This window comes from Ilyonectria robusta (genome assembly GCF_021365365.1).
Source record: "Ilyonectria robusta strain PMI_751 chromosome Unknown BGZ61scaffold_29, whole genome shotgun sequence".
In the NCBI taxonomy this organism is placed as follows: Eukaryota; Fungi; Ascomycota; class Sordariomycetes; order Hypocreales; family Nectriaceae; genus Ilyonectria; species Ilyonectria robusta.
The window spans coordinates 92,625-119,318 of record NW_025764463.1 but is presented as its reverse complement, the minus strand read 5'-3'; the positions used below and the strand labels follow the sequence as shown (position 1 = coordinate 119,318).

Here is a 26,694-nt window from a genome sequence, read left to right as displayed (position 1 = left end):
GTTGAAAAGGCACTTCAAATAAAAATGGCAAGTCTAGCTTCGTCATCGTCAACGATGCTAGCTGCTGTGGTGGAACGATTTGGCGAGCCGTACGCGATGAAGCAGGTCCCACGCCCATCGCCACCCGAGGGCCACGACATCCTCATCAGAGTCCTTGCGGCATCATACTGCCATACTGACTCCGTCTTTGCAGCTGGCGGCTTGTCACAGGAGTTACCACGCGTCGGATGCCACGAGTTTGCCGGCGAAGTGATTGCAGTCGGCCCCAATGTGGCAACCCATGGAGGCATCGCGCTTGGAGTTCGAGTCGGCGTTCCAGGACGTGCCTACCATCCCTGCGGTACCTGCTACGAGTGCACTCATCCCGGTCAAGACGATATGGGTTATTCTCCATATTGCCCCGAAGCTGGCAACTTGGGCTTGACGCGAGACGGCGGCTTCCAGGAGTACTGCCTCGTCGACAGCCGTCAGGTCGCTCCCCTCCCAGAAGGCCTACCCGCCACACAGGCTGCGCCGTTGATGTGCGCGGGACTGACAATATGGGCGGCTTTACAACATGAAAAGGTCCGAAATGCACGACGAGTGGGCATTATAGGAGCTGGAGGAGGGCTAGGGCATCTGGGAGTGCAGTTCGCCGCACACCTGGGCAAAGAAGTGGTCGCCATCGATGCAAATGACCAGTCGCTGGAGCTTTTAAACCGCATCAAGCACAACCTAGACTCCTCGGCGTCTCGCGTGCACATTGCAGACGCCCGTAGCATGGACATCGACGCCATGCGAGTCATGGGCCAAGACTCTACTGGAGCACCATCAACCGAGGTCGGGCTCGACGCCGTCATTCTGCTCCCCGAATCTCAAAGAGCGTTCGACATGGGCATGAAGCTACTGAGAAACCACGGGGTCATGGTAGTGGTGAGCTTTCCCAAGGATAAACTGGCCGTCAGCGCCCACGACCTCGTGTTTCGCGACATCAGCTTGGTTGGTAGCTTGGTGGGTAGGAATCACCAGCTCAGGGAAATGCTCGACTTTGTCATGCAGCACAAGGTCTCGGCCGAGGTCAAAACGTTTCCATTTGATCAGCTCAACCAGTTGGTCGTACAGAGTCACCAAGGGTTAGGAGGAAAACTTGTAATTGATATGATGCAATAGTTGGTAGGTGCCAATTGAATATAGTCAAACCCGTACCCCGAAAACCATCCCGACTTGTTCTTACAATAGTAATACAGGACAAGCGACAAACTAGCACCTCATCCCGTTGACATACCTCACTCTCGATCGAGGACATCTGCTACAATAGACAACCCTGCACCAATCATATGCACAAGTTCAAAAACCTGGAATCCTTTGAACGTCTCTGCCCAGATGCGTATAGTCAATGCGGCAAGTCTTTGAATACGATGTGCATGACCCTGGCTGGCATCGAGCCCTTCGGTCCATTCTGTCTCCCGCACAAGGCTGACTACCATGTTGACAAGCTTTTGCTCGTCTGGGCGGAGCGAGTGTATCCCAGAAGTTTCAACATCAGCAGCAAGTGCTCGTAGCCAATGAGTGAGCAGAAAGGCGCATTCCAGGTTGCAAAGGGAGTGTTGGATGCTCCAGTTGAGTGTCTGCGTGCGGGCTACGAACGCTATGCCCACGCGAACCGGAATGCTGAGAGCGTGGATGCATTGCAAGACGGCGCGGTCCAAATGGGGCGATCGGTTACAGACGTGGACTTGAGCATTAGTGAATGCCTGGGCAATATCCATCGGGTCGCGAGTCACCAGCTGGCGGCCTGGGCCTGTGTTTGCGTTGAGCCGGATATATACCAAGCGAAGGAGAGCTGTTGAGTTGAATCCTAGAGGGCCCTTTGGGGACGATGGATCCAACGTCGACTCGTGAGTTGCCTCCCAGGATTCCTGCCACGCTCGCAGTGAGGCCTCCATGTTTTTGACCACGTCCATACTAAGTGAGGTGGTAGAATCTGGGAGGCAGCTGGCGGCATTGCGTACAAAGAAAATCTGCTGCAAGAGCCCGTGGATCAGGGTGTAGTTGCCAAAGGCAGAAATGGGTCCCTCATGATGGATCGCGGCTCCAGAGAGCAGCTGGTCCAAGACCTTTTGGAATGACCGCTTCTTCAGCGACTCGGCTGCAGTCGTGTGCTTCCAGATCTCGGCGTTTGGGGCCTGCCACTCTGATGCGCATGCGGGCAAGTTGATGCGGACTTCTTGATTCGAAACCATCGGAGGCACGTTGAATGCCACGCTTTGCAGGTTGAACAAAATGTAAGCCACAAAGAGTGTGCGACGTCGCTCTTCGCGCAGGACCCAAGTGTCCCAGCATGTCTCACTCGGATGCCTTTCCTCAGAGGATCCAATTCCAAACTCGCGAACCAGCATGCTAACTTGTCCAGACATGGCCAGACCATCTCTCACGAGTGCCCGGTCCCCCCATGAAGTCAGAGCCATGAGAACAGTCAAGCCCTGGAGCAGCCGCAGGCCCTTGCGTCCTTGAGACACCACTGGGGATGGAACATCTTGCGGGGTGTGGGAGGCCTGGCTTCCAAACATACCAGGCCCCTTGTGAGGGTTCGCAAACCCGGCATACCCGGGAGACGTGCTGGTGAGGCGAGAGAAGGCCTCTTGGTCGATCTGGTCCAGCTTCCAGTTGATGAGGGCTTTTGCGACGCGGTACAGCTCAAATCCCTTGGCATGCTCAAAGCGGTACAAGGCACCTACAGCTGCGAGAGCCAGTAGCAGCTCGAGGCCTAGGCTTTCCACTGAAAGAGACGCAGTATGGAGGAATGGCATGTGCGCGTGGAATCCTCTGAAATAGCCTTCGAGGTACCGAGAAAGTGTTTGTCGCGACGGGAAGACAAACGACGAGGGAATAATGTTGCCATAGGTAGATATCTCCTGGGATAGCTTTTGGTACTCATCCAACGATATCCTCCAGGGACAGATTACTGCGTGATGCGCGGCCACAGTGAAGGATTGGTAGCCAGAGCCGGTTTCGGTGTTGGGAATTTGTGTTGGTTCCAGCGACGGCAGCCGGGACGCGGCCAAATGAGACTGCGCTGGGCCACTTGCTGATGCTAGAGGGACCGGCTGCTCTATATACATTACTGGGTTGTGCTCGGTTGGTACGGCCCCAGCCATGAGGTTCACCGGAGGCAAGATGGCATATTGCTGCGATATGTCCACGAGAGACAGATCAGAGTCGAAGAAGTTTGCGGGGAGGGGCTGATCGTCGGTAGGGAAATCGTTCCACAAGAATGCAAACTCCTCTGCGTCTTCCATGGTGCCCAACAAGAGATCTGACGCGGTAGACAGCTCGAATGCTTGGGTAGTTCCCGCGGTAGGCTCTGGGTAAAACTGCTCGGTTGGCGGGCGCTGAACGTTCTCCTCTTCGCGGATCTGGCTCTCGGCTTCGTGTGGCGAGTCTGGGTCATTTCCATTACTCTCCAGCGGTGTTCCGTCACTGGCGGGTGCAATCTGCGGCTTGGTCTGGGCCATGTTTGACTCGAGCGACGCGTGTGAAGTCGCGTCCGAGGCGTCGTCGGGCGCGACGGTATCGCCGTCATCTTCTTGCTGGTGATGCTGGCGATGGTGACGGGTCAAGAGATCTCTAGAGGACCAACGCGGCGTCCCAGTCAGTCCCAGATACGCAACAAGATCGCGCCGTCTCAGCTCCTCACCAGCGCCATTGACTTACTGTCGCGAAAACCTGTGCCCGCACCTACATGCAAAGGGCTTCTCGTGAGTGTCTACGCGTAAACAGGCCCGGCGGTTAGTTTGCCATGATGGCGAGAAATGAGGCACGACTGGGAGAGGGCCGGGGCTCTTACGAATGCGTTCGTGGCGCTGCAAATGTTCCAGGCGCTTGAACTGCTTGTGACAAAACTTGCACGGCGCTACCTGGACGCGAGGACGGCCTCTTACCATTGGCATATGAAGCAATATGAAGACATCAATGGGTAGAGATAGGCCACGACGAATGACAGGCTCTAGCGAAGCAACGATGACGGTGACGACGAGGAATTGAATCAACTTCGGAAGAGAATATGGCGTCTCCCCGCTCGCTCACGTGTTTATGCTGCTCATACACCGTCATTATCACCCTAAGCTTCCAGATCCAGTTCGTGATGGCTGTTGACTTCAACCCGGCTTCTAAGCCACCACACCCTTGACTAAATAAAAAGACTGATATTTTACATGCACAATATTGATGCCTTTGATGACATCAACATTAATATTATCTGCGATTACCGTACCGAACCCGGACTCCTGGTAAGCGGTATAGGGTAGTTGTCGCCGTCATGCATATCTGGACTCTGGGCTGGGCCACATGCTCAAATAGGCTTAATTTCGCCCCAGAGCCAGAGCTTAGCGATGTCATTGATTCTTATGATTGGTGTACAGTGGGCCGAGACTCTGACTAGCCAGTGTGTTCACGGTGGACTAGTCTTTTCTTCTCCAGGTGCCGTGCCATTTTCGCATGTGGAGCGGCATTGAACGAATTTCTACCCCAACGATTTATAATCGCAATGAGCCGTGCCTTCTGGGAAAGCATTCTAGACGACTTAAGTTACTGACTCAACTCAATGACGACTCTATTCCCGTTTCGGTTCAGTGAAATCTCTTCAAGTGCTTTTAGACAATTGGTTGGCCCCGGTCCATCGGTGAATCCGTGGACTTGGGATGTGTGGATTGCGGGGAAGCATTTCTCCCCCAAATCTTTTCCTCCGCTAAATCGAGATGTAACGCTAAGGGCTGCTGCTCGTCTTTATAGGTGGAGAGCAGATGCGACTGTGCAGCTAGCTTGAGGACAACTCGAAGAGCACCTTGTCTGACTGAAACAACTACCACTCAAACTGAAGCCAATATATCCCGGCAAGCACAGAAGAACATGGCGTCAGAAAATTCAATGAGGGCCGTCATCTTTAAGGAGGTAGGCCGGGTGGCTGTGGAGGATCGCAAGCTTCCCGTCATCCAAGACCCTCGTGATGCCATCGTCAAGGTGAGCGTCGCAGCTCTCTGCGGAAGTGACCTCCATTGGTATCGTGGGCACCAAAAGATTCCCACCGGATTCATCCCAGGCCATGAGTTCGCCGGCGTGGTTCATGAAATAGGGAGCCAAGTTACTGGCTTCAGTGTCGGTGATGCCGTTGTGGTATGTATCCCTGGCGCCTGGACAGAGTATCGACTAAATCCGATTCTCAGGCAACTTTCACGACGCAATGCGGAGATTGCTTTTATTGTAAGAAGAAACAAACTAGTAGATGCGCGAATAGTTTTCTCTTCGGTAAGAAACTCGCAGTCATTTAATGTACATTGGGGAAGCCAATCTGATGACCGTACCCTTAGGAAACAGCGCTGGAGCGACAAGCATAGATGGAGGCCAGGCGGAATACGTTCGAGTGCCGTTCGCCAGTTCAACCCTTGTCCCTAAACCAGCCTCGCTTCCAGACAAGATGCTGGTCCTAATGGGCGACATCTTCCCAACCGGATACTTCTGTGCTTCTCGATTCCTCAAGTCTCTTCCCAGGGACGAGGCTAAATCCTCCTGCACCGTCGTCGTTGGATGTGGCCCAGTCGGAATCTGCGCCATCGCAGCCGCTGCCCAGTGGTGTGACAACATCTTTGCCGTTGACATGGTTCCAGAACGCCTTGCCGAGGCGGAGAAACTTGGGGCCAAGCCGCTGTTGCTCACAGATAACCCGACCGCAAAGGTTCTGGCGGCAACAGAGGGCCGCGGCGCTGATGTAGTCCTGGAAGTCGTTGGAACTCTTGCCGCCATGCAGCTTTGCGTGGACATGGTGCGCCCGTTTGGCAGCATCAGTAGCGTGGGAGTGCAGACGGAGGAAGTTTCATTCCATGGTCCGACTTTGTACGCCAAAAATGTTACAATTGCCTGGGGCCGCTGCCCGGTCCGGGGAATCTTCGAAGAGGCACTGGATTGCTTGATTCGGGTTCAGGATAAGGTTGGTTTCCTGTGTGAATGCCACATGAAGCTTGAGCAGGCCCCTGAGGCTTATGAGCTTTTCAATGCTCGCAAGGTCCACAAAGTGTTGTTAACTCTGTGAAGAGTGGAATTTTTGAGGCGCGGGATAGGATGGGGGGCGTGAATGGAAAGCTGTCGAGGGTGTTCAGGGTCTCGGTCAACTAGCATACAAGTGTAAAACAAATGCAGAGTGGTTGTTGTTGATTCAACTCAACTTTAGTTTTCTACATGCTATTATCTGCGACTTGTAAATAATGGCAGGAATCACTGTGCAAAGTGTATGCTATTTCTCAACATCGACGAACCCACAGTCTGGCTTCCATACGATCCGCTTCCCATTACGCCACAGCCCATCAACAAGGGGTTGGCGTCCTGGCTTGCCGCCTTTCGGAAGTTCATTGAGAAATGCCCAACGAGATCTCTCTTTGTATCCTAAACCTTTCCAGTCGTTGATGTCTGCAGTCGGTTCGTGATTTAGTAGCGGGAGAATATTGAAAAGAACATCATCATGGGCAAGGCAGATGAAGACTCCCGGGTGGGCATCCAAAGGCTGGAGCATGTTGACGCTGGACTGAGCGACATCGCCAAAGCTGTAAGCGCTGCCCGGCTCGCGTGAAATGTTGTAAAACGGCTGTATCCGTGATTCCTTAGACCGTGCCTTGCCGTCGTCATTTGATGCAGGGTGGTGAATTGTAAAGGCAGAACAGGGGCAAGGACGAGGATAATAGCTATCGAGTTCCTCGGTGGGAATATTTGATGGCAGCGGCATGTAGGGTGTTGGTCTAAAAGCGCCAGCATAGTGACAGCAATCGCCCCCCATAAAGACGAATGTGTCTGGAGTCGTCCGCGCTAGTCCGCAGATATGTCCAAGAGCATGCTACCACCGGTCAACCTAGAGCCAGCGAGGAGAATAAGATGAAAACACTGACCCCCGGAACGTCTAGCAGGTAGAAGGAACCATCACCGAAGTAGTCGTGAGCGGCAAAACCGGCGACTGTCATAGGGAACTCAGGCTCATATATCCGGTGCCCCCTGAATTGAAAGAGTTAGCATTAACAGGCGGACTTTGGAATAGGAACTTGCTCTAAATCGCTGGCCAGAACAAAGCTCTCTGGGTTCTCCGGCCATCCCGGGACAAACTCGTCGGTGAATCCAGGTCCGACTACGATATCTGTTGTGGGTGGGAATTTAGACCCGTCACCAATATGGTCCCAGTGCCAATGACTCCACACAATTGCCTCTGGAAAGATAGATTGTCAGCTTATCGTGATGCGAGACTGCTGGTAGATGCTGGATGCCTGGAGCGACATGGGGATGAATACTCAAGTCTGCCAAGTCAAAGCCAGCGCAGGTGAGGATCTCGTCGACCCCCTTGTCAATATGGACTGCAGGGACGTGGCCTCCGATCATCCTCTTCGTCTGGGGCGAGCCATTCCAAAAGTCCTTGCGAGAGCCACAGTCGAACAGGACGTATTCGGGCCCAGCTGATGTCATGTGCTCCACCAGAAAGCACATGGTTTTGAAATTGAGCTTCTCATGGCCAGAAATAGGCGGATCAACGAAGGCGCGAGCGTCACAGACCATGCGCGTGGTTGTGTCAATTGCCTGTACACGCACCGTCGCCGACGAAGGCGGGAGGTATAGGCTCGGGGCTGGGAGGGGCGTGAGCTCCTGCATCTTTCCAGGATTATTAGATGTGAGAGTGAAGAACAAGCAATTTAGTAGATTTAAAAAGAACAGTTGGTCATGGAACGGGCAGACCCTGTTGATTTATGTTCCGTTCAACGTCTCGCTGGATTGGGACAAACCGCAAAGTCGGGGTTCTCTACATTCTCCATATTCCGGGGTAGATAAGACAAGGTGGATTTTCCCCGCACTTTGGGAGGACGCATGACCTTCTTACGGCCTCAATCACGGGGTGAAAAAGTAGGATCAAATGTTATTTCATTGACATGCCGGTTCAAATTACTTTATCAATTTCTGCCAAATCCTTTACTCGCTCCCGTGAGTCGTATTCCTGTGTGCTCAACGGCGTCATCAACGCCCCCGCAGTTCTCGTGTACATGACATCCTGATTTGGTCGCACATAGTAGACAAGCCAATGGCTCTTCCCGTCATTGGGCGCAGAGGGCAGTAAGTCGCCGTTGATTTTGGATCCAGCTGACTCTGGTGTGATTCCTTCCGTAAACACAGACAGAGCTATACCAAATAAGACCAACGCTTCTTGTGGTGAAGAGGAATTCACCACAATGGTCGAAGGAAAGTGTTAGCTGGGGTTCACTGGTCGATATCTAGAGCATCCCCTCGGCTTACCAGTGTTGACCATTCGTTAGCAATCGACTCCCCCCAAGGGAAAACCCGTAGCTCGTCCTTCCCCGGCGCAGCGAACTCGTGCATCTCGCCCAGATATTTCTCCCATGGCAATTCAACTCCGTGGCTCAAGTTCTTAAAGACTGCATGGGAGAGGGTATGCAGGCTTTCCATAACCTGAGCTATTGTTCCAAGTGCTGGAGAAGATGACGTAGCAAGCTGATGTTTCTGTATCCTTATGTTTTGCTACAATAGCGTCCGTCAGTTGAGCCCCGTTTGTTCTACACGAGTACAAGAATGAAACCCACCAGTGCATCGACCTTGTCCTGCTCAACAAGCTTAGGTATTCCATTTATCTTGAACCCCGGGTCCCGTCTAGCAAGAATTTCCCGAATAACAGGAAGCCCGCTGAAATCTTCAAGGTCCTGGTAGCTGATGGTCTGTAACATCTTGGGCCCGATGATTGTGGGTGAGTTGGATGAAACAATAATCTCCCGAGATACAGATGGAATGAGGTGTACAAACGCAAGGGTATAGCATCAGGTTCAAGATAAGTCAAATGTTCAATGTACGAGCCACCATCCTCCAGTCTCTGTCACGCTAACCTCCACTAGGTCCGTTAAGCGCCTCTGACTTAGTTGGAGAAGAAATTAGTAATATCACCGGATGTTGGAGAATTGGAGAGATGGGGTATTAAAGCAGAGAAGATTAGCCCAATCAAGTTGCTGAAGCACTGCCTTTAAGGTTCAACGATATTAGTCGCCTAATGAGCTCCTCGAGTCGCATCGGGATTCATTTTGTTGTCACTTTGGAGACACGGTCGTCTTCACTTGATTGATCGAGTTAGTTGTCACGGTATCGCCTATTGTTCCGATACCTTGACAAAATGAGGACCGAGTTTGAGAACCTTTTGAAGCCCTTGGCAGTGGGAGACCTCGAGTTGAAGAATCGCGTGGTCATGGCGTCTTTGACGAGAAATCGTGACAGCATTCCGCGACAAAATCTCCATGTTCCTTACTACGCCGAGCGAGCAGGAACAGGATTAATTGTGAGTATCTTAAAGTGCTCCATCGCATCGCTGAAACTAACACCCGGAATTTGGCCTCAGATCTCCGAGGCTGCTTTGATCTGTCCTCAGGGGGTTGAATGGACATTCATGCCTGGAATTTACTCAGAAGAACATGTCAACGGCTGGAAAAGGGTCACGCAGGCTGTTCATGAGCGTGGTGGCTTGATCTTCTGTCAACTCCACCACGTCGGACGCGTGGCTCATCCTCAAACGCGAGTCCAGCGAGAGTCTGGCGAACCCGTTCCTGGTCCCTCTGCAATCGCCGCAAGAGGAGGCAAGTTCCGTAATGTGCCTGGAGCGCCAGGCTACGTCACTCCAACGCCAATTGAGGATCCAGAAAGGATCATCGCGCTCTATGGTCGGGCATCTCGCCTGGCCAAGGCGGCCGGGTTCGACGGCGTGGAGATTCACAACGCCAACGGATATTTGCCCATGCAATTCCTAGAATCCCATAGCAATCATCGGCAGGATAAGTGGGGTGGTTCCCTGGAGAACTGAATGAAGTTCTCTTTGGCGTGCTTGGCCAAGATGAACGAGCATTTCCCAAGGAACCGCATTGGCGTCAAGATTGCCCCTTGCGGCGGATACAACGACATGGGAGAGCTTGATGCCGATGGTAAGCCGTCGGTCGATGCTGCAAAGACAACTTATGGAGCCTTTTGTGCCGAACTTGATAAGCTTGGTCTTGCTTATGTCCAGGTGATGCGATGGTGGGCATCATACGATTTGATGATCAATGGTCAGCCGCGGGGAGTTCGATGGGACCCGATTGCGTACCTGCGGCCAATCCTCAAGAATACACTCCTTTTCGGAAATACAGCTTTCGAGCCGTTGGAAGCTGACGAATGGATCAAGAATGGGACCATGGATGGAGTGGTAATTGGCCGGCCACTACTCTACAATCCGGACTATGTTGAAAAGCTTCAAGCTGGCCAAGCCGGTAGCCTCTATCAAGAACAACCGGGCGACGAGCATTGGTGGTAGTAAGTTGTGGACATCCCTCTCTTCTAGTACGCTCCAACTAATGATGGTGTCATCTTGAAGCAAGTGGCGAAACAATGACAAACGAGATGGATACTTGAACTGGGCTGATCGTGCGGTCATTCCGCAGACACTCGATGTCAAAGATAGAGTTAGTTTTATACATGACTGAGATGTCACGTCCAATACGTCAAAGTGAAACACGTCACTTATGCATAGCTCAAGAAGACGCAAACGATTAGGAAGCCATGCCATATTGATAGAACGGCAGGCATTGTGAAGCACGGTCATTGTTCTCAAGGCTCACTCGGTCATCGTATCCGTGATTCGGGTAGAAGATGAGTCTACAAATTCAATACATTTTAGCAATATGAAGTATGGGTATAACTAATTTTTGTGACGTTCCCGTCAATTAGACCGAAAGAACCCCGATGATGACCGAATATCTGCTGTGCTTGTTGTGCATGGTAGCTCAACTGGATCTGGCGCAAACTGCATTGCAGGTAGCTCCTGTGGCTGTTGGTTTATAGCCACAATTCCATTCGAAAATAATCCAGCCTGAGAATTACGTTGTATCCAGTGCTGTTGAGAATGGTGATGTGCTTCTGCTTGGGTCCAGTTGGCTCCTTCGTCTCTTGTCGAATACTCCGAACCCCTGTGTGGCTCCCAGGTCTGCCAGTCGACGAAGGGATTATGAGAGAACTGGACATTTTGCATATGCCTTGTGTCTTGTAGCGCGGGCTGGAATATCTGATGCGGTGTTGGGTGTGGTGTTGGTTGTGGTACTGGTCTTCGTACTGGTCTTTGTACTTGTTGCATTGTTTGTCGTGGAGTGTGATTATCATTGTTAAAGTTCTGTGCGAACCATGGTGCTGTGCTTGGTGCCATAGGTTGTGTCAACGTAACTCCGGGAAAGTTTCCGGCACCTTGGTTGTAAATCATCCCTGGAGGAATGGTACTGAGGCGAGTCTGGAGTCCCACGTCTGGAGTGGGAGTACAGGCCCTCCTGAAGACAGGCTGGGGCGATGTTGATGATATCGACGTACGCGGGCTAAACATTTCAGGTTGAGGAGAGACGAATCCTGTCTGAGAAAACGGGTTCACATTGCCCCAATTTGACGTAGGAGAAATGGGCTGTTCCCAACCGGGCTGCTGGGTCTGGACAGAAGATACTGTCAAAGCTGGGGAGGGGGCTGGCGGCACCATAGGGTTCTGCAAAGAATTGGGATTTGAGGTGGTCCCTGAGTCCCAACTCGTCAATCGCTCCGACCGATTTGAATGTGTGAAGAAGTGAGTATCTTGTGATCGAGAAACTCTCGAGGATTGAGCGACCCCGGTGGGTGGCGAATCTATCTCCATCGCAGTTGAGTCCTGTGGCCAAGCCTGGTTGTTGTGGTCAACACCAAGAGATCCTTCTGAGGCTCTCGACGTGTGGGCGTGGAAATTAGATTCAGGTTGCCGGGGATGTTGAATGGAGGAAACTTCTGGTCTTCTACCAACTGGGACGTGATGTTGTTGAGCAGTGCTCGATCCAGCCTCTATGCTTGTTATAAACGAATTACGTTGAATCCGAGTTTGATCGAAGCCGAATCGATCTTGCTGAGTATTCGAAATGGACGAGGCGGATGACCCAGAGTGGCCTGTCACATCCGACAGCATCCTGCCCGAGTCTGGTCGGGAACCGGATGGTACACAGTTTGCAGAGTCTGTACCTCCACCTCCTCCGAACATCAGAGACAGCCCCGACGCATCATGGGAGCTGAATGACATGCTTCCCTTTGTCATTGAATATTGTCGGGGGCTCTTCTGGTGCAGAGTCGTGGGCTCGGTCATTGCTCGCCAGGGTTGAGTGACAGCCGGCGATTTCGAGTCCGGAGTGCTCATTGGCATACTGCCAAATGTCCGAGGTTGGGCAGAGTAGGCTGGAGGAGGGTCGATATTAGACTGTTCAACCATCGAATTTGACCCGCTCGCAGCTGTGTGCGCCATGGGAGATGGGTTGATCGATAGGGAAGCCATCTGCTCGCAGGGTACTGGATTGCCATCTGTTGATATCAGTATCTTGACCATAACAAAAATCAGTTAAGATGGATGTGTATACCAGATGGACCTCCCATTAAATCTCCAAACAGCGCAAGATTGTCAAACACCTTGTTCCCTTTCCCTTTGTCTCCAGCAGCGCCCTTCTCATCTGCCACGGTCGGCACTGGCGCCATCAGCGCAATCTGACGCAAGAAGTTCAACTCGGCCAGTACCGATGCATGATGGCGACTGATGACACCCTCCTGCGCCTTGAAGTCTTTCTCATCGACAAAAATCCACTCGACGCGGCTGCGGAAACGCGTTTTCCCTTCGTTCGCCTCGGGGCGGCATTTCTCCACAATGGCACAAACCTCTGCCAGCCCGTTTGTAGCAGCGGTGATGATGCTGTTGACTCGTTCGAGAACAATCGGCCGCGTTTCGAGAAGGGATAGGTAGGTTTCACGTAGTTCGATGAGGTGCTGTAGATCATGGTAGCAAGTGCGCACGAGCTCGAGGCTGTGGCGGACGGTAGAGGGAACCTGGGCGACGTCGATGCCAAAGATGATTAGGCTGTATGTTACCCGCAGGGCAGAAAACAAGTCCATCGTATTGGAAGGCGCCGACTGTGAAGCAGCGAGGTTTGACGGCACCTCAGTGCCGAGTCGTCAACGGTGAGGTTTGGACAGCGGATGCTTCACGCCTCCAGGTGATCCTCGCGCAATCTGTTTCCAAGGCCAAAGTGGGCTCCAGGTACCTCCCGGAAATTTGCCAGCTTGCTTGGGCGTCTTCCCCGCCACAGAGCCTCGTCCTTCGAATGTGTTGGTCGACTAGATGAGGGTTGCGTGGCGTCGGCGCCAAGGTTGACTGCGACATTAAGCCAGATTGATGCAAGGGATGGGAAAGATCTTATCAGCCCCCAGGTGATTGGATCTATTATTGAATTACTAGACTGAATCAAGTGAGCGAACGCGAATCTAGCTTCCTGTGGATGGACGGCATCAACCGGTAACGCGAGGCTCGGCACTTGCTCCCTTGTCAGCCCTGTTCATGGGCTGAGCGGATGGGCATAATCAAGCAATAGCTTGGTACAATTTTCCATGCCAGCCTTAAGATGGATACGCGGACTGGACGATTGGGCAACTGCCGCCAGACTAGTGGCGTTAATAGTCTGGGTTGCCTTGAAGCTACTATCAGCTAGTAGCTAATTTGGGATTAAGTGTGTTTTGTATCACATCTCAGGTTTTGAGAGTTGAGTTCAGCGCTGTTCGGCTGCGGGGCGGAGATCATCTGGACAGACACGGGACGAATTGCTGTGAGGGATTTCCTTGCATGCGCTATTGAATGTGATATTGATCCACGTTGGATCATACATGGTGTGATATGGGCTGGGTCTTGGGCATTCAGCTGGCTTGGCTGGCTTGACAGGCAAGGGATGCTATGAGACATGTGTGACAGCCTCAAACAAGCCGCAGGGATGGACAAGTCTGTTCTCCTGCAACCATCTCAAGATGCCACCTGTCACAGCTGCATTCCAACGGGTTGAGGCAGTATCAACTAAAATAAGTTGCTACTATAGAAAGGAAAACTACACTACAGGTAGAATATGGAGTTGCCTCAAGCTGTTTGCAATCTCGTAGAGTGGCTACTGATGTATCAAGAGACACGAATCACCTCGGGCGCCCTGGCAACCAACGGAGGGCTGTCTTGGCCTCCGTCCCGGCGATCCAGCCTCTCAAGTCCAGCACATGTAACCACAGCCTGATCGTTCATACCCCCCGTTCTGGCCTCGTAAATAAACTGCCAATCGATAGGCTGCGAGAGCAGCATGTACCCAAAGCTAGTAAACTCCAGCATAACGGCTTTCAGATGATCTGCCTGTGCCTCGCGCCTCCCTAGTTCCTGAGAGACAAAGTGGCTGAGAACTGTATCAAGGGCAGCTGCCAGCCCTTGGGCCTGTGGAACAACTGCCGTCTCGGACGGGGGAAGGGGCGTTCGCTCCTCGCGGGTCGGATGGAGGAGGAAGGCCGAGAGAGCACGCCATTTGGAAAGGGCAAGCGAGGTTTCTGGGTGTTCAAATTATGTTAGTAGATGTTTCGTTAGAGGAGCTCGGGCTGTGGTTACCAGCTGAATTTCCAGCACGGGGTTGGTTCGGAGGAATGGACTGGAGGAAAGCGGCCATGGGCGCTGGAAGCATCGAAAGCGGGCTTCGAGCGTTGAAGTCGATGCTCACAAAGGCGACATGAGAGATGAGGTGCCGTAGACCAATTGCCCGCGTCTGCGGATTGACGCAGAGAATAGCAGTCTCGTTTGCAGACGCCGATGGTAATCCCAGCTTCAAGATGCTTGACGTGAGGGCCGCTGGGTTCGCCTGCACCGGCTGAAGATGGTAGTTGTTTTCGACATGCATTCGGATCAGATCTCCCAAAGCCTGCAGCTCCAAGACCAGCTCTTTCTCGGGAGTCGCGTCGAGGAGAAAGTGTTCGAGTTTGATGTCGGTGCTCGGCGATGTGTCATAGTTGGGAGATCCTTGTGGCTTCTCGGCTGCGAGGAATTCGCCTCGGTGGCGATGGCGACGGTGTTTCTTCTTTCGGGATCGGAGAAGGAAGAAGGCACCCAACGCACCCAGAATGAGACCGAAGACAAGACTGCCTATTGCAGCACCGGCGATGGCACCCGCAGAGATACCAGCTGATGGCTTGGAAACATCCGTTGAAGTTGAAGTCGGCTGCGCTTCACCACTCCTAGTACCTTCGATAGCAAGATCATCGGCAGTGGTTTTGGCAGCAGCGTCGGCCGTATCTGGAGCGGTAGCTTCGGCTCCAGATTCGCGAGGAGAATCAGCAGAAACACCGGCCACATCAGTAGTTGCGTTCTTCTCGTCGGGCGCCTTGGTCTCATCGATGACAATGACAGATGTGGCAGTCGGTCTACCTACACTGTCAAGTAGAACGGTGGAAGTTGTAACTAGTGCCATGATGTTTTCGAGTTGGTGGCTGTCAGAGAGCAGTATGTGATGGATGCGTTTGTTGCGTGAAATTCAGCTCGCTCAGTGTGTAGCCTGGTGTTGTTGGCTGGTGGAAGCTTCTATACCCATCGACACCAGGCAATTCCAGTCTACGACGCCTCACCGGCGAGTCCTGGTTAGTGGCTTGGGTCTTACAATTCGCTCTCGCCAAATTGAGGTGAACTCGTGTTTGTCTCACACCCATATATGGACCCCAGCCATTTACGCTCAGACTCTAGCCCTTTGTGGCTGCAGCCGGGCTTCAGCTGAAATGTATGTCTCAATTGCTTTTGGAATCGAGATGCGAATTCACAGAGCCTGATTGTTGGTGGCGGCGGCCCAATTTCAGCTGAGATGTGATGGCCAGATTCCAGTCCCCGGTGGCTACAGCCGAACTGTAGCCAAGACAGTTCGTCAAGTTCTAGGCCTGGTAGCTTGCAGGGAACTTTCAGCCCCTTAACTTTCCCGCCACCAAGGCAGCTCAGATGACCGGGAGATAAATCAGGCTGTGAAGGATTGGGTTCACAACCATTCTATTTTCTGGCATTCTCCCGGCGTGAAATTGCCGACCTCAGCCGAGCAATTGCGGTTTCATTGTGCTGCCGATCCAATTTTCCAACATCTCACCTCCGAGCAGTCCAATACTGACCAGGATGGAATCGAAACCAGATATCCTCGTGTCCGTTGATCTGGGAACCACCTTTACGGGTAAGTTGGAAATTCGGTCGCTGCATTGAAGTATGAGACTCACATGTAAAGGGGTTGCTTGGATGACCCCAAGGACGAACGCAAATACTCCCCCTCAGGTTATCAACAATTGGCCCGGAGATGGTGGACAGAATGAGCGAAAAGTACCATCGACACTGATCTACAACCCCAACAGCTCCACTGTGTCTTCGTGGGGATTTCTTTGTGCAGACGATGACACTTCATCAGGCAAGATACGTCGCGAGTGTTTCAAGGTGTTCCTGGATGCGGAAACGTTGGCAGATGTTCAACGGCGAGGTCTTGCCAATGTCCCGCAAAGCACTGTAGAAGCCCAACGCTTCGTCACAGACTATCTCAAGGAGATTTACATGCATGTGAAAGAGACGGTTGAAATAGAAATGGGAAGACAGCCCTGGAAAGACAAGACCGTCACCTTCCTCTTCAGCGTACCCACAACGTGGGAAAGCATGGATATTATCAACGACTTCAAGGCGTGTATACTGAACGCTGGGTTTGGGTCTGGCGGCTCCAATCACTCTGCACTGGTCGATCTGACGGAAGCTGAGGCTGCTGCCGTTGCGACGCTGAAGACCAGCTCGATCACCTTTGACCAGGGAAGCCTGTTTCTCACAGTAGATGCAGGTGGAGGCACAACTGATCTTTCTCTGATGCGAATCACATCAGCGGACAGTCAGTTTCCGGAAATGTCACAAGTTGCGGCTGTTAACGGCTTGGGTGTCGGAGGCTCTCTGATCGACATGGCATTTATGAGAGTGGTGCAGCAGCGGCTGGAAGCATACCCTGAAGCCCAGTCTTATCTGCCACGCGATATTGCGGCCCGGATGTCAAGAGGTGCTTTCTTGAGGCTGAAGCACAAATTTGGCCAGCGCGCATGGATGAATACTCCCGAATTTGGGGTTCAGATGGATGGCACCCCACACAATTTCACCCACCCCGGCCTAGGGGTGCGGAATGGCAGCATGTTCTTTTCAAGGTAAGCACATTGTTTTGGTGTTGGAGTATATCAGACTAATGGGAAGTCAGAGGGGAAATCCAATCGTTGTTCGATAGCCAGATCCAAGGCATTTTGGAACGTATTGAGAAGCAACTGGACTGGGTGACCCAGAACCAGCCGCACGAGCAAGTAGTACGAATCACGCCTCTCTCGGCCGCCACATGAGCTAACAAGAGAAATAGAGATACATGATCCTATCCGGGGGCTTAGGTAGCTCCGTCTATGTGAGGGATGTCCTACAGGCGAGATTCACAAACGATCCACATCGCAATGCTGCGCAGGTGGCTGTGGTCTCGTGTAGAGAGCCGCAGCTAGTTGTCGCTCGCGGTCTTTTGTTCAATCAGCAGCAGAAGTGGGACACGGGCAACAGGTCGGTGCTATCTACGCGCATCGCTAGAGCGAGCTACGGTGTTGTTGTGAAACAACTGTACTCGCCGGAGCATCACTTTGGCGAGGACATCAATGATGATCCGTTCGAGCCCAATACTAAATGGGCGGTGAATCAGATTCAATGGCTCATAAGAAAGGTGCGCCCAAGGTTAATGATTTTGGACCTCAAGTTTACTGATCCGATGTTAGGGAGATGTTATCAACCCTGATTCACCACTGTCGAAGGATTTTAAAATCCGACTTGCCGAAGGAGACACGACGAGGTCATGGAACGCCGAGATAGTCAAGTCTCAGAATGAAGCATCATTTCTTCCGCGCAGTCTAAAGCAAGGTAAGGAAGACGAACATTTCATGTGCTACCCCGTCAAGGTGAACACTATGCTAATGCGGTACTGGGCAGCCGGGGCCAGGAGGTTGTGTGATGTGAAGAGCAACCTCAGTGGAATACAACAGAGTCAACTAGTGCTGAAACACAAGAGAGGTTCATGTTTCTCGCGAGGCCACAAGTACTATATTTGTAACTTTGACATTCGAGTCATTGTAGCACCTGCCGACTTGCGTTTTGAGTTGTGGTTTGGAGGGATGAAATTTTCAGGCAACCATGAACCAATCGAGGTCAAATGGGATCCTTGAGAGTATTAGCTATAGAGAAGATTTACTAGAAATCTAGAGAATGCGTTTAGGATTAATAGGGTGCCAGGGGTACTATGGTTTATTATATACCGTATGGTCATGGTCGGTTTATTAATATTGATATAAACAGCCACTCAGCTATTATATTAGACTTCCATAGTGGCTATTAATTCCACGTCATTGCTGATCTTTTCATTCTACTTCGGTAAGCCCTCTTTTTAGTCCGCTTCAACCATCCAATATGCTCATACATGCAATGCCCGCTGAGAATTTGTCAAAGAGCACGAACGGACGCTTGACCTCTTCCTCGCATCCATGACGCCGTTCGTTGGTCGCAATAAGCTGTTCATCTGAATCTCCAATCCCGGAAGCTTAGAAATAACGTATTAAAAATGCGGTATAGCCAGCTAGAGTTAATAAACCAGCGAATGTTGCGAATGATGAGTTTTGGTATCTTCCATTAAGAGAAAATGGAGGAAATAACCTCATGTATCCGAGTTAGACACTCTAGGGTTGCTACCATTCCTGTGGGTGATTTTAAGCATATTTTCATAGGCTCACCAACCGTAAACGGGAATATTCGACATGCAATACCTGATTCTTCCCTCATGCCATTGGAGCATCCTTGCATGTAGTCCATGCGTCAAGGAAGAATGGCAGGTCGGGTTAATGGATAGACCTCAATGGGTTGCATTGAGGACTCCAGTTGAATCTTACAGGATTGACATCCCTTCAGCCTCAGGGAACTGGCTATGTGGGAGGTTGATTGACCATTGGAACATGTTGGCTGAGCGTATCCAACTGTACACCCAGTTGACGATGGCGCCGATAATCAGTACCTGCATGTAAAGAGTAATGGTGACTCATTCTAGTGAAAGGGAGGCGCTAGTATTTTGTGCAATCAAACAGAATTGGTATACGTTGAGCCACGGGCCGGATCTCTTCAAGAGATTGCGAAAGTCTGGGAGAGGCGAATGACCCAGTGAAGGTGCAAAGGCCATAGGACGAGAGGGTAAGGAAACGCGGCTGTTATCAGCTCCCTTTAGAGTGGCAGCACCTTCTCTGTCTTCCGGGTCAGGGCGTCTTGAACCAATGTTTTGTCAGCTTCCTGTGAGGGAACGTAGATCATTAGATCAAGCTCCATCAAACACTCGCCGAGCGGGGTGCTCTGAAATACGGCCTTGTCAAAGAGACTCTCACTACTTGCTGCAAGCATCAAGCAAACATCGAATCTACTCTGGCCGGCTCTCTGAAAGGGTGACGTCATTGGGATCCCGACCGAAGGCAGAAATATTCTGAACCCAGCTAAACGCTATAACCTGGCCGAGGCCATATCTTCTGGCGGGACACCTGAAATGGACAAATGGCCCAAAAACACGAGTCGATATGAAACTTGACGGCAACAGCAACTTTGCTTGGAGGCACCGACGGCTCGTAACAATCAAGGTCTGACATGCCCGAGACGTACGCCCCTCTGTGGAGGGAGACCACAGCTAGGAGTTTCTGATATTCTCTCGTTCCCCGCTGCAGTGCATTCACTGTTAGGTAGAGGCAATCTTCACCCTGAACCCGCCCTGTTGCCAAAGTCCCTGGGCCCTGTGACAGCACCTGGGTAAGAGTGGACTGGTTGTGGACATATCGCGGTTGGGTGTGTGCAATCCATCTCCCCATCCATTTGCTTGAGAAATTCGGACGCTGAAAGCGTTTTGCCGAGACATATCGTATTCCTCGAGTCCGAATCAAGGTTCTGTCCGTTCAGATCATACCGATATGACACCGCTTGGGGTCGATGGTGATAGTTGTAGAATGGCTTTGCGATATGTACACGTGTCGTAACATGAGTCTCATTAGTTAGCCACAGAACACTTCCAGTGCTCATCGAGAGGATGTCAAGATTAGTAAGTTTTATAAGAGCAGCAGACCACAGCCCACCCCTTCATCCCCATTATCTAGGCGGGTTCCCAGATATCACTAGCGCATATAGTAATCTTCGGCTGAACCCCATTATCTTTAGCACGCCCAACTACCGTATCGTCTTATCAAGGAACAAGGATACGGGCCGACAATGCGGCAGGTAAGACGCGAGCGGGTTCGAGTCAGACCCGAAATTAACCAGCAAACAAGGTGGGGAGGAAGCTGAACTCCCCGGGCCGCTATCGCACCGGGCCGTATGATTCGGCATAAACCACTGACTCGCACCGCCCCGGTTTTGTTAATGGCGTGGTTACCTTCCCAGGCCGAGGGAGGGTCGGGCCGAACTAAGGACTGATGAAAAATGAAGGATTCTGTGAATTGAATTCCACATAGTTGGACAGGGAGATGAAGCATACAGTCGCCGGGTCGAACAGCCGTGGAATTCTCTCGAGTCGCCCCTGCGGAGCTGCTTAATTCAACGGCAACAGAAGATTGTCGATCCTCCGCTGATCCGACACGCCTTCAATCACGTCACCCCAAGATTGAGGGCCACGTACAGCTTCAAGCATCCGGATCGGTTCAGCTTGGACTAGCTCAACGCTGCGACGGACCCGGTGATAACCTCCGGAAGCAGTTTGTCTGCCGCAGATTATGATTACGCGGGAGGAAGGGTAGTTAATGGAGTTGCGAATGCAATATTCCCTTGTAGAAATCACATCATGTCATCCCAGCGACTCTTACTTGCGGTGCATTTATTTCATTGACGTCTCGCTGAAAAATACCATCTCCACTGGTTATACTACTCCTTGAATGCTTTCCATACTCGTCAATAAGATGGCCCAGTTATCTGAAGAATCTAGCAATCATAAGCTGGCTGGGGAGGCTCAACAAGCTTGGGTACCTTGCCTGATGCGCTTCGATCCTAACTATTTACGGAGTACCGCAACTGCTAAAGCGCACTATTGAATGGGAGGGGGGTTTACGCCTCCCATGCTTAGTCCCGACCCCAGCGCTTTCTCAGCAGCCAGGTTAATCCTGCCCGCGTGAACAGCGCCAGCGTTAAATAGCGGCGGCGACGCAGATAAGGCTGTACCCGTTAGGCAAAACAGGGATCTGGTCGGACGTCCCGGAAAGGCGGTATGAGGCGTTGAATGGATCTCCCTCCGCTTAGCTCGCGATAGCTTAACCTGATTTCGAACACCGACTCTCAAGTCCCGGGTGTTTTCTACTCATATCACGCGAGCAAGGCGTGTGTGGGCTTCTAACGCACTGTGAACTTGGATGTCTAGTTCGACCTGACGAATCGACAAAACGAATGCGAGTTTTTCTAGTCATTTTTTAGCTCGAAATCGCCTCACTCCCCACTACAGTGCGTAGGTCCCAGGGGGACGGACAGCAACCATGAAGCAACGAACCAATTCCTGAAGATGCATTAGAAAACCGGGTCGAGTGTTCATTCTGGCCTTTTCGCGGAACTGATTTTTCTAGCCATCAGAATTCAAGATACTCCAAGCGACCATGATCACTGCTTGAATGTTGCTCAAGCCACATCAGTCTTGTCAAGTCTTATCATAATTATCTACCTACAGCTTGGCATGAAGGACGGCAACCAGGAGCCTCGCATCTGACATCTGTGGTTACCAACTCGGTTCCGGTGCAAGCGCTTTGGGGTTGTTTTCTACGAGTAGACCGCCCCAAGTAATACGATCTGTCTTTTTTCCCGAATTGGAGAGCGTGGGTCACGGCCGAAGTCGTTGCCAGGTTTGTCTGTCCACCTTGGTGATGCGTGAGGTTATATATAGCATCATAACCCAATTGCCCGCTATAAAACAGTTTTCGCAACCTATACGATTGACGGTGAGCCGGCCATGTTCTTTCGAACAGGGCCCAGGGTCATGATTAATCTACCGGTACTACTACGTAGTACGTAATCACCTTTGATCTATTGTCGAGCGAAGCAACATTCAAGACTACGGACTGGGGTAAGTGGGTAATATTGAATGATGGTGGTATCGAGCAATCTCGGCCATCATTTTCTACCGTTATTGAGCAACCATCGGCTCACAAGGGATGACGCATACACGAGCTCAACCGTTTTTGTAGCGGGACTCTACCTTGCTCTATACGGTAAGTCTTCAACGGTTAACCAAATTCGGGACTTCCCTGCGGATAACACGCGTTTATATAGGGTTACATCACCTGATATTTTTGTCCCAGGCGGACCCCTTCGTCCCGTCAAAGCCGACCCCTGGCTTCCGGCAGTGAGCAGGTGGAAGGGTTTATACTACAGGAATCAGTCGCAAGCAGGGACGGAAAATTTAGCTGGGCTCGCCATCTCGGATATCGGGATGGGATTGCATTGGCTGGCGCATTTCTTCCTGCAGATTGAACGCAACGGAGCTTCGGAGGTTTTTGGCACCGACTCCATGGACAGACTTCACAAAATGTGCAAAAGTTCCAACACAAAGTTTAGTTGGTGGAGCCCGGAGCCGGCAAATCCATGCTGGCACTCGCAAGGATATACCCTACGAGGACACAGAAGGCAGGTCTTGCCGTTCCCATTCCCCCTATTCATATACTAGTACGACTACTCGTATAACCGTATCCCTTAGCTTCCTCTAACTCAAAGACTAAGATATCGGATTCGCAATGGCATTTTGAAAATTTAGGTCTGAGTCGGCCAGAAAGCGATCCGGCAGAGACCGAGTGGAGAAAAAGCGGGATATTCAAGCAGCTCATCTCGGCTCCACGTATATAACTAGTCAAGTAGATAACGTGAGCTTTACTGTATGTGGACAAATAACTTGGTGTGGGTGCCGACGCGGCAACTAGTTTCATTAAGTCTAGCATAGTATATACGGGGCGGTTCCATTAGGACTAGCATACCCTCTCGTCTATGACACCCTTCCCCTAGTAGACGCCTACCAATTACTGGGCAGAAATCCACTTCTTCAGGACCCTCTGGATGATGTCACTGTTGTCCTCCATGAAGAACATGTGACCATTGCCGTGGATGCCGGCCTCACCAAGCTCGAGGTGCTGGGCCTTGGAGCAGCCAGCCTGCTTGAGGAAGCGAACGGTGCAGTAGTCGTAGGGAGCATGATAGGAAGCCTCAGAGGTGACCAGGAGGATAGGCTTGCTGGCCAGGTTGACGAGCTTGCGGGGGGTAGGGGTCGCGGCCTGGAGCATGCACTCAACGTGATCATCGTCAGTGGCAGCGTAACTGGCCTGGACGAGGTCGGTGGTGGGGTCGGTCACAGCAGGAGAGTAGGTGATGGGGATATCAGTCAAACCCCACGATCGGCCGGCCTTGGTGCTGAAGACGGCCTCGCGGAAAGGGGGGCCGGTGGGCTCGAGCAGGATGAGGGCCTTGGTGAGCTTGGGACGGGCATCAGCAATGAGGATTGGCATGAGGCCGCCCTGGCTGTGGCCAACCAGAATCACAGGCTTGCCGATCTTGTCGAGGAGGGCGGCGCCGGCATCTTGAACAGTGGACTGCTGGTAGGTGGCGTTGTTGATGAACTGGACGTTGGAGCTGTAGAAGGCGTCGAAGTAGCTATCGCCCATGACACCCGTGCCGGGCCACTGGGTGTGCTTGCTAGCCTGGGTCCACAGCATGTAGTCCTTGACGGCGGTGAAGCGCTGCTGAATGATCTCGGCAGAGTAGGTGGACGGCTTGGTGGCGCCATACGCGGGCATCCAGGCGGAACGACCGCGCAGCGTCTGGTCGACGATGTAGACCTCGTAGCCTTGCTCGATGAAGCGAGACGCCCAGCCGCGGGAGCCGTCAGGCTTGTTGAGGAAGTTCTGCAAAGGCGTTAGCGGTCACTAGTCGTTTGAGGCAAAAGCAAGGTGAAACACGTACTGTTCCGGTCTGTCCCTGGCCGTGGATGAAGACGATGGGCGTCTTCTGGGTGGCTCCGCGGGCGGGGACCAGCTTCTCGACGTACATCTGGTCGCGGAAGATGTGACCCCCCGCGCCATCGTCGACGTACGCGCCGCCGGCAAAGAAGTACGAGCGAACATACGATGCCTCAGCCGCCGAGTTGTCGTTGCCATTGCCGTAGCCGTAGTGCTGTCCGGGATGGGCAGAGCTGCCGCCGAAAAGGGCCGCTGCCGCGATGACCAGCTTGACGAAGTACATGGCGTTTTTGGAGTGAGGCTAGCGGCGGAACAAAGTATTAAGGAGCACACTAGGTTAAAGAGCGACGGAACAGGAGCGTGGTTGAGGCGGCAAGGCGTTGTACTAAGTATTGATTCTCAACATACGAGCCAGCCAGACCAGCGGGACTCTGCTCCCATGCTCCCCGGGGCTTACGTAGGAGGCTTCTAGACGCCAGAATATTGAGCCCGGCGGTGGAGTCGGCGCCGGGAAGAGGCCTTCGACGGCCCTTGGCGGCCCATTCCGCTTAATTTCTAGACGGCTCCAGCACGACTATCCTGCGTTAGCAGCAATCCTACGCTGTACTACGTAGTACTACGCTGTACGTACTCGACTCGGCGCCGCTGTCAAGTTCAAGTCTAGTCTTCTAGCGCAGCGGGTCGTCTTCGAAGCGAAGTATACTAGCCAGGATCACGTCGCCAACTCGCCTAATCTCCGGGGCGGATTCGTCGGACGATGGAAGTAGACCCCGAGGCTCGAGTCAATGCCCCCGTCGACTAGATGCGGCTTTTATGGCAGATGGGGATTAGGCGGGTGCAGAATCGCCTCCGCCTCGGGGCAGAATCAGCTTGAAGCGGCAAATGGTCGCTCGCGTGGGCCGGCTATGGTCATCCATGACACAATTCTTCAGGGATCCGGGGGGAGCTGCTTCGGCAAAGCGTGTACTTCGCACTCTATGCGTTTTAACTAGCCCGCGCAAGTACCGCTGATACGCGGGAGGGAGGATATAAACTGGAAATGATCACCAGCGCCTTGCATAATGGTTCGTCCCAGCACGGCCTAAACCCTTGTCCTTGCAGCAGACCATCGACACCATCCCCCTTCGCCGTGTCAAAGATGGACGGCTGCAGGACACTACTGGAAAACGTCCCAGGGCGTTACCACAAAGACGGTTACGCTGCAGGGCCCAGCCCAGTGCACGCCACGGCACCGCGTGGCAATGGAATTCGCCGATCAGCAAGGGTGTCACTCGTAGATATTACTGAAGAGAAGTGCGACGCCGCCCACTCGCTGCCCATCTTTTCTGCTTTTGTCGTTTCTCGTTTGTCGTTTTCTGTCCGTGATCACAAATCCAAGGCTCGCCAGCCATGGAGGATCCTACTCTTCTCATCCACTGGCTCTTCAGCTGCCTGACGCTGGTCATCATAGCCGTGCGGCTGGTGTGGAGAAAGGTGGCCAAGCAGCCGTTTAACCTTGGCGACTACTTGTCCATGGCCGCGGGCGTGTGTGCCATGACTCGGCTTGGCCTCATCCACGTTGTCCTGTCTTACGGCACCAATAACCTATCTGCGGCCGTCCGCAAAACCCACGTCTTCACCGCCACAGATATCGCTCACCGGACCATCGGCAGCAAGCTCTCCATCACTAACCGCGTCTTCTACAACTCCTAGTCAGTACACATTCCGCTCCTTGTCTCTTCCCCTCCCTCGATCCACCATCCGTGCGGGAATATCAACCCTATCTCTCGGGACGCTAACATGACGGTGATGAAGTCTTTGGCTGCAGAAGTTGGTCCTCCTTGATGTGTACCGCCGCCTACTACTCAACTTGCGGTATGAGAAGGTCACCATCTACTCGTTCCTCTTCGTCTTCTTCGGAACCTACGTTGCCTGCCAGGTGACGACGTTTAGCGAATGCAAACCCTTCCACCTGTATTGGCAGGTCGTCCCCTCGCCGGGTATGTTTTTACGATGGTTCCGCGACTTCCGAAAATCAAACACAGTACTAATCTTGTCCTGCTCTAGGAACATGCGTCCAAGCTCAACTCCAACTCATCGTCGTCGGTGTGCTTAACATCGTTACGGACACGATGCTCCTCGTCCTCCCGATCCCCCTGGTCCTCGGCCTGAAGACACCTTGGCAGCGTAAACTGAAGTTGTACGCACTCTTTATGCTCGGTATTTTCATCATTGCCATCACTTGCATCCGTCTCCCGATCAACGCCCAAAACAAGGACAGCCAGATCAGCCGGACAACGTGGGCAAGCATCGAGCTTCTAACGGCCGCCATCGTGGTCAACGCCCCGACCATCTACGGCATGTACAACAAGCGAAACCAAGCAAAGTCGTCGTCGCGATCGCAGGGAACAGGAGCCTATGATGGCCGGGGAACCAACAACGTGTCGATTGCGCACAGGTCTCGAGCGCATCATGATGATGATGAGGCTTACACGATGGGACGCATACGCAAACCCATGGATGGAATTATTCAGACCAAGGAGGTTATCGTGGCTGAATTCAGGGACACGGAGCGACGAGGCCCATATGCAAACTTGCCAGATGACGTGGAGAATGCTTCCAGTCATGGTAGCCAAAGAGGAATTCTCAAAGATTAAAATAAGTTACTATAATATCCACGTACACGTAGGGATTTTCTAAGCCACGGATGGTATCTTTTAGTACATATTTAATTCTCACCCCTCAGTGTCGCCTTTATTAACTCAATCATTCACGCACATTGTCGATCACGAATTTCTTACGCCTTACAGACGGGGACCCCAGCCT

General features: G+C 52.3%; 11 protein-coding genes across 11 annotated transcripts; 6 read left to right on the top strand and 5 right to left on the bottom strand.

The window, feature by feature from the left end:
* Nucleotides 1–54: 54 nt before the first annotated feature.
* Nucleotides 55–1,149, top strand: BGZ61DRAFT_538496 (chaperonin 10-like protein; the record flags this gene model as incomplete). Its single annotated transcript, XM_046254658.1, has 1 exon — nucleotides 55–1,149. The coding sequence occupies one exon, from the start codon at nucleotides 55–57 to the stop codon at nucleotides 1,147–1,149; it is 1,095 nt and encodes a 364-aa protein (XP_046097452.1).
* BGZ61DRAFT_461855 (uncharacterized protein) lies at nucleotides 1,054–3,758 on the bottom strand. Its single transcript, XM_046247225.1, has 2 exons — nucleotides 3,694–3,758; nucleotides 1,054–3,606 (listed from the first exon to the last, which is right to left on the bottom strand). Exon 2 carries the CDS (start codon nucleotides 3,492–3,494, stop codon nucleotides 1,266–1,268), a length of 2,229 nt encoding a protein of 742 aa, XP_046097451.1. The 5' UTR covers nucleotides 3,495–3,606; nucleotides 3,694–3,758; the 3' UTR covers nucleotides 1,054–1,265.
* A 1,147-nt stretch (nucleotides 3,759–4,905) lies between these two features.
* BGZ61DRAFT_498674 (chaperonin 10-like protein) lies at nucleotides 4,906–6,064 on the top strand (the record flags this gene model as incomplete). The annotated part of the gene is made up of 3 exons (XM_046251302.1): nucleotides 4,906–5,151; nucleotides 5,202–5,283; nucleotides 5,346–6,064. The coding sequence occupies 3 exons, from the start codon at nucleotides 4,906–4,908 to the stop codon at nucleotides 6,062–6,064; spliced, it is 1,047 nt and encodes a 348-aa protein (XP_046097450.1).
* Nucleotides 6,065–6,265: 201 nt separating this feature from the next.
* BGZ61DRAFT_498673 (beta-lactamase-like protein) lies at nucleotides 6,266–7,659 on the bottom strand (the record flags this gene model as incomplete). Its single annotated transcript, XM_046251301.1, has 4 exons — nucleotides 6,266–6,859; nucleotides 6,912–7,014; nucleotides 7,066–7,222; nucleotides 7,305–7,659. 4 exons carry the CDS (start codon nucleotides 7,657–7,659, stop codon nucleotides 6,266–6,268), a joined length of 1,209 nt encoding a protein of 402 aa, XP_046097449.1.
* A 283-nt stretch (nucleotides 7,660–7,942) lies between these two features.
* BGZ61DRAFT_509818 (uncharacterized protein) lies at nucleotides 7,943–8,847 on the bottom strand (the record flags this gene model as incomplete). The annotated part of the gene is made up of 3 exons (XM_046252026.1): nucleotides 8,601–8,847; nucleotides 8,296–8,469; nucleotides 7,943–8,146 (listed from the first exon to the last, which is right to left on the bottom strand). The coding sequence occupies exons 1-3, from the start codon at nucleotides 8,739–8,741 to the stop codon at nucleotides 7,943–7,945; spliced, it is 519 nt and encodes a 172-aa protein (XP_046097448.1). The 5' UTR covers nucleotides 8,742–8,847.
* Nucleotides 8,848–9,036: 189 nt separating this feature from the next.
* Nucleotides 9,037–10,345, top strand: BGZ61DRAFT_559374 (uncharacterized protein; the record flags this gene model as incomplete). Its single annotated transcript, XM_046255758.1, has 3 exons — nucleotides 9,037–9,340; nucleotides 9,401–9,834; nucleotides 9,910–10,345. Exons 1-3 carry the CDS (start codon nucleotides 9,179–9,181, stop codon nucleotides 10,343–10,345), a joined length of 1,032 nt encoding a protein of 343 aa, XP_046097447.1. The 5' UTR covers nucleotides 9,037–9,178.
* Nucleotides 10,346–10,921: 576 nt separating this feature from the next.
* BGZ61DRAFT_461849 (uncharacterized protein) lies at nucleotides 10,922–11,511 on the top strand. Its single transcript, XM_046247224.1, has one exon. The coding sequence runs from the start codon at nucleotides 11,096–11,098 to the stop codon at nucleotides 11,372–11,374; it is 279 nt and encodes a 92-aa protein (XP_046097446.1). The 5' UTR covers nucleotides 10,922–11,095; the 3' UTR covers nucleotides 11,375–11,511.
* Nucleotides 11,512–12,420: 909 nt separating this feature from the next.
* On the bottom strand, nucleotides 12,421–15,457 carry BGZ61DRAFT_430896 (uncharacterized protein; the record flags this gene model as incomplete). Its single annotated transcript, XM_046243831.1, has 5 exons — nucleotides 14,486–15,457; nucleotides 14,137–14,427; nucleotides 13,597–13,674; nucleotides 13,506–13,558; nucleotides 12,421–13,014 (listed from the first exon to the last, which is right to left on the bottom strand). Exons 1-5 carry the CDS (start codon nucleotides 15,336–15,338, stop codon nucleotides 12,421–12,423), a joined length of 1,869 nt encoding a protein of 622 aa, XP_046097445.1. The 5' UTR covers nucleotides 15,339–15,457.
* A 467-nt stretch (nucleotides 15,458–15,924) lies between these two features.
* BGZ61DRAFT_559353 (uncharacterized protein) lies at nucleotides 15,925–18,114 on the top strand (the record flags this gene model as incomplete). The annotated part of the gene is made up of 6 exons (XM_046255757.1): nucleotides 15,925–16,076; nucleotides 16,128–17,070; nucleotides 17,121–17,223; nucleotides 17,274–17,618; nucleotides 17,671–17,812; nucleotides 17,882–18,114. Exons 1-6 carry the CDS (start codon nucleotides 16,022–16,024, stop codon nucleotides 18,112–18,114), a joined length of 1,821 nt encoding a protein of 606 aa, XP_046097444.1. The 5' UTR covers nucleotides 15,925–16,021.
* Nucleotides 18,115–22,956: 4,842 nt separating this feature from the next.
* Nucleotides 22,957–24,172, bottom strand: BGZ61DRAFT_365961 (Alpha/beta hydrolase family-domain-containing protein; the record flags this gene model as incomplete). The annotated part of the gene is made up of 2 exons (XM_046241645.1): nucleotides 22,957–23,835; nucleotides 23,894–24,172. The coding sequence occupies 2 exons, from the start codon at nucleotides 24,170–24,172 to the stop codon at nucleotides 22,957–22,959; spliced, it is 1,158 nt and encodes a 385-aa protein (XP_046097443.1).
* An 885-nt stretch (nucleotides 24,173–25,057) lies between these two features.
* Nucleotides 25,058–26,629, top strand: BGZ61DRAFT_461846 (uncharacterized protein). The gene is made up of 3 exons (XM_046247223.1): nucleotides 25,058–25,580; nucleotides 25,684–25,868; nucleotides 25,936–26,629. The coding sequence occupies exons 1-3, from the start codon at nucleotides 25,279–25,281 to the stop codon at nucleotides 26,523–26,525; spliced, it is 1,077 nt and encodes a 358-aa protein (XP_046097442.1). The 5' UTR covers nucleotides 25,058–25,278; the 3' UTR covers nucleotides 26,526–26,629.
* Nucleotides 26,630–26,694: the final 65 nt, after the last annotated feature.

Coding starts and splice junctions, on each gene's coding strand:
- BGZ61DRAFT_461849 (XM_046247224.1), top strand. CDS start 11,096: ATGCGGTGTTGGGTGTGGTGTTGGTTGTGGTACTGGTCTTCGTACTGG.
- BGZ61DRAFT_461846 (XM_046247223.1), top strand. CDS start 25,279: ATGGAGGATCCTACTCTTCTCATCCACTGGCTCTTCAGCTGCCTGACG. Junction 25,581..25,683: donor CGCGTCTTCTACAACTCCTA/GTCAGTACACAT, acceptor ACGGTGATGAAG/TCTTTGGCTGCAGAAGTTGG. Junction 25,869..25,935: donor GCAGGTCGTCCCCTCGCCGG/GTATGTTTTTAC, acceptor GTCCTGCTCTAG/GAACATGCGTCCAAGCTCAA.
- BGZ61DRAFT_461855 (XM_046247225.1), bottom strand. CDS start 3,494: ATGGCCCAGACCAAGCCGCAGATTGCACCCGCCAGTGACGGAACACCG.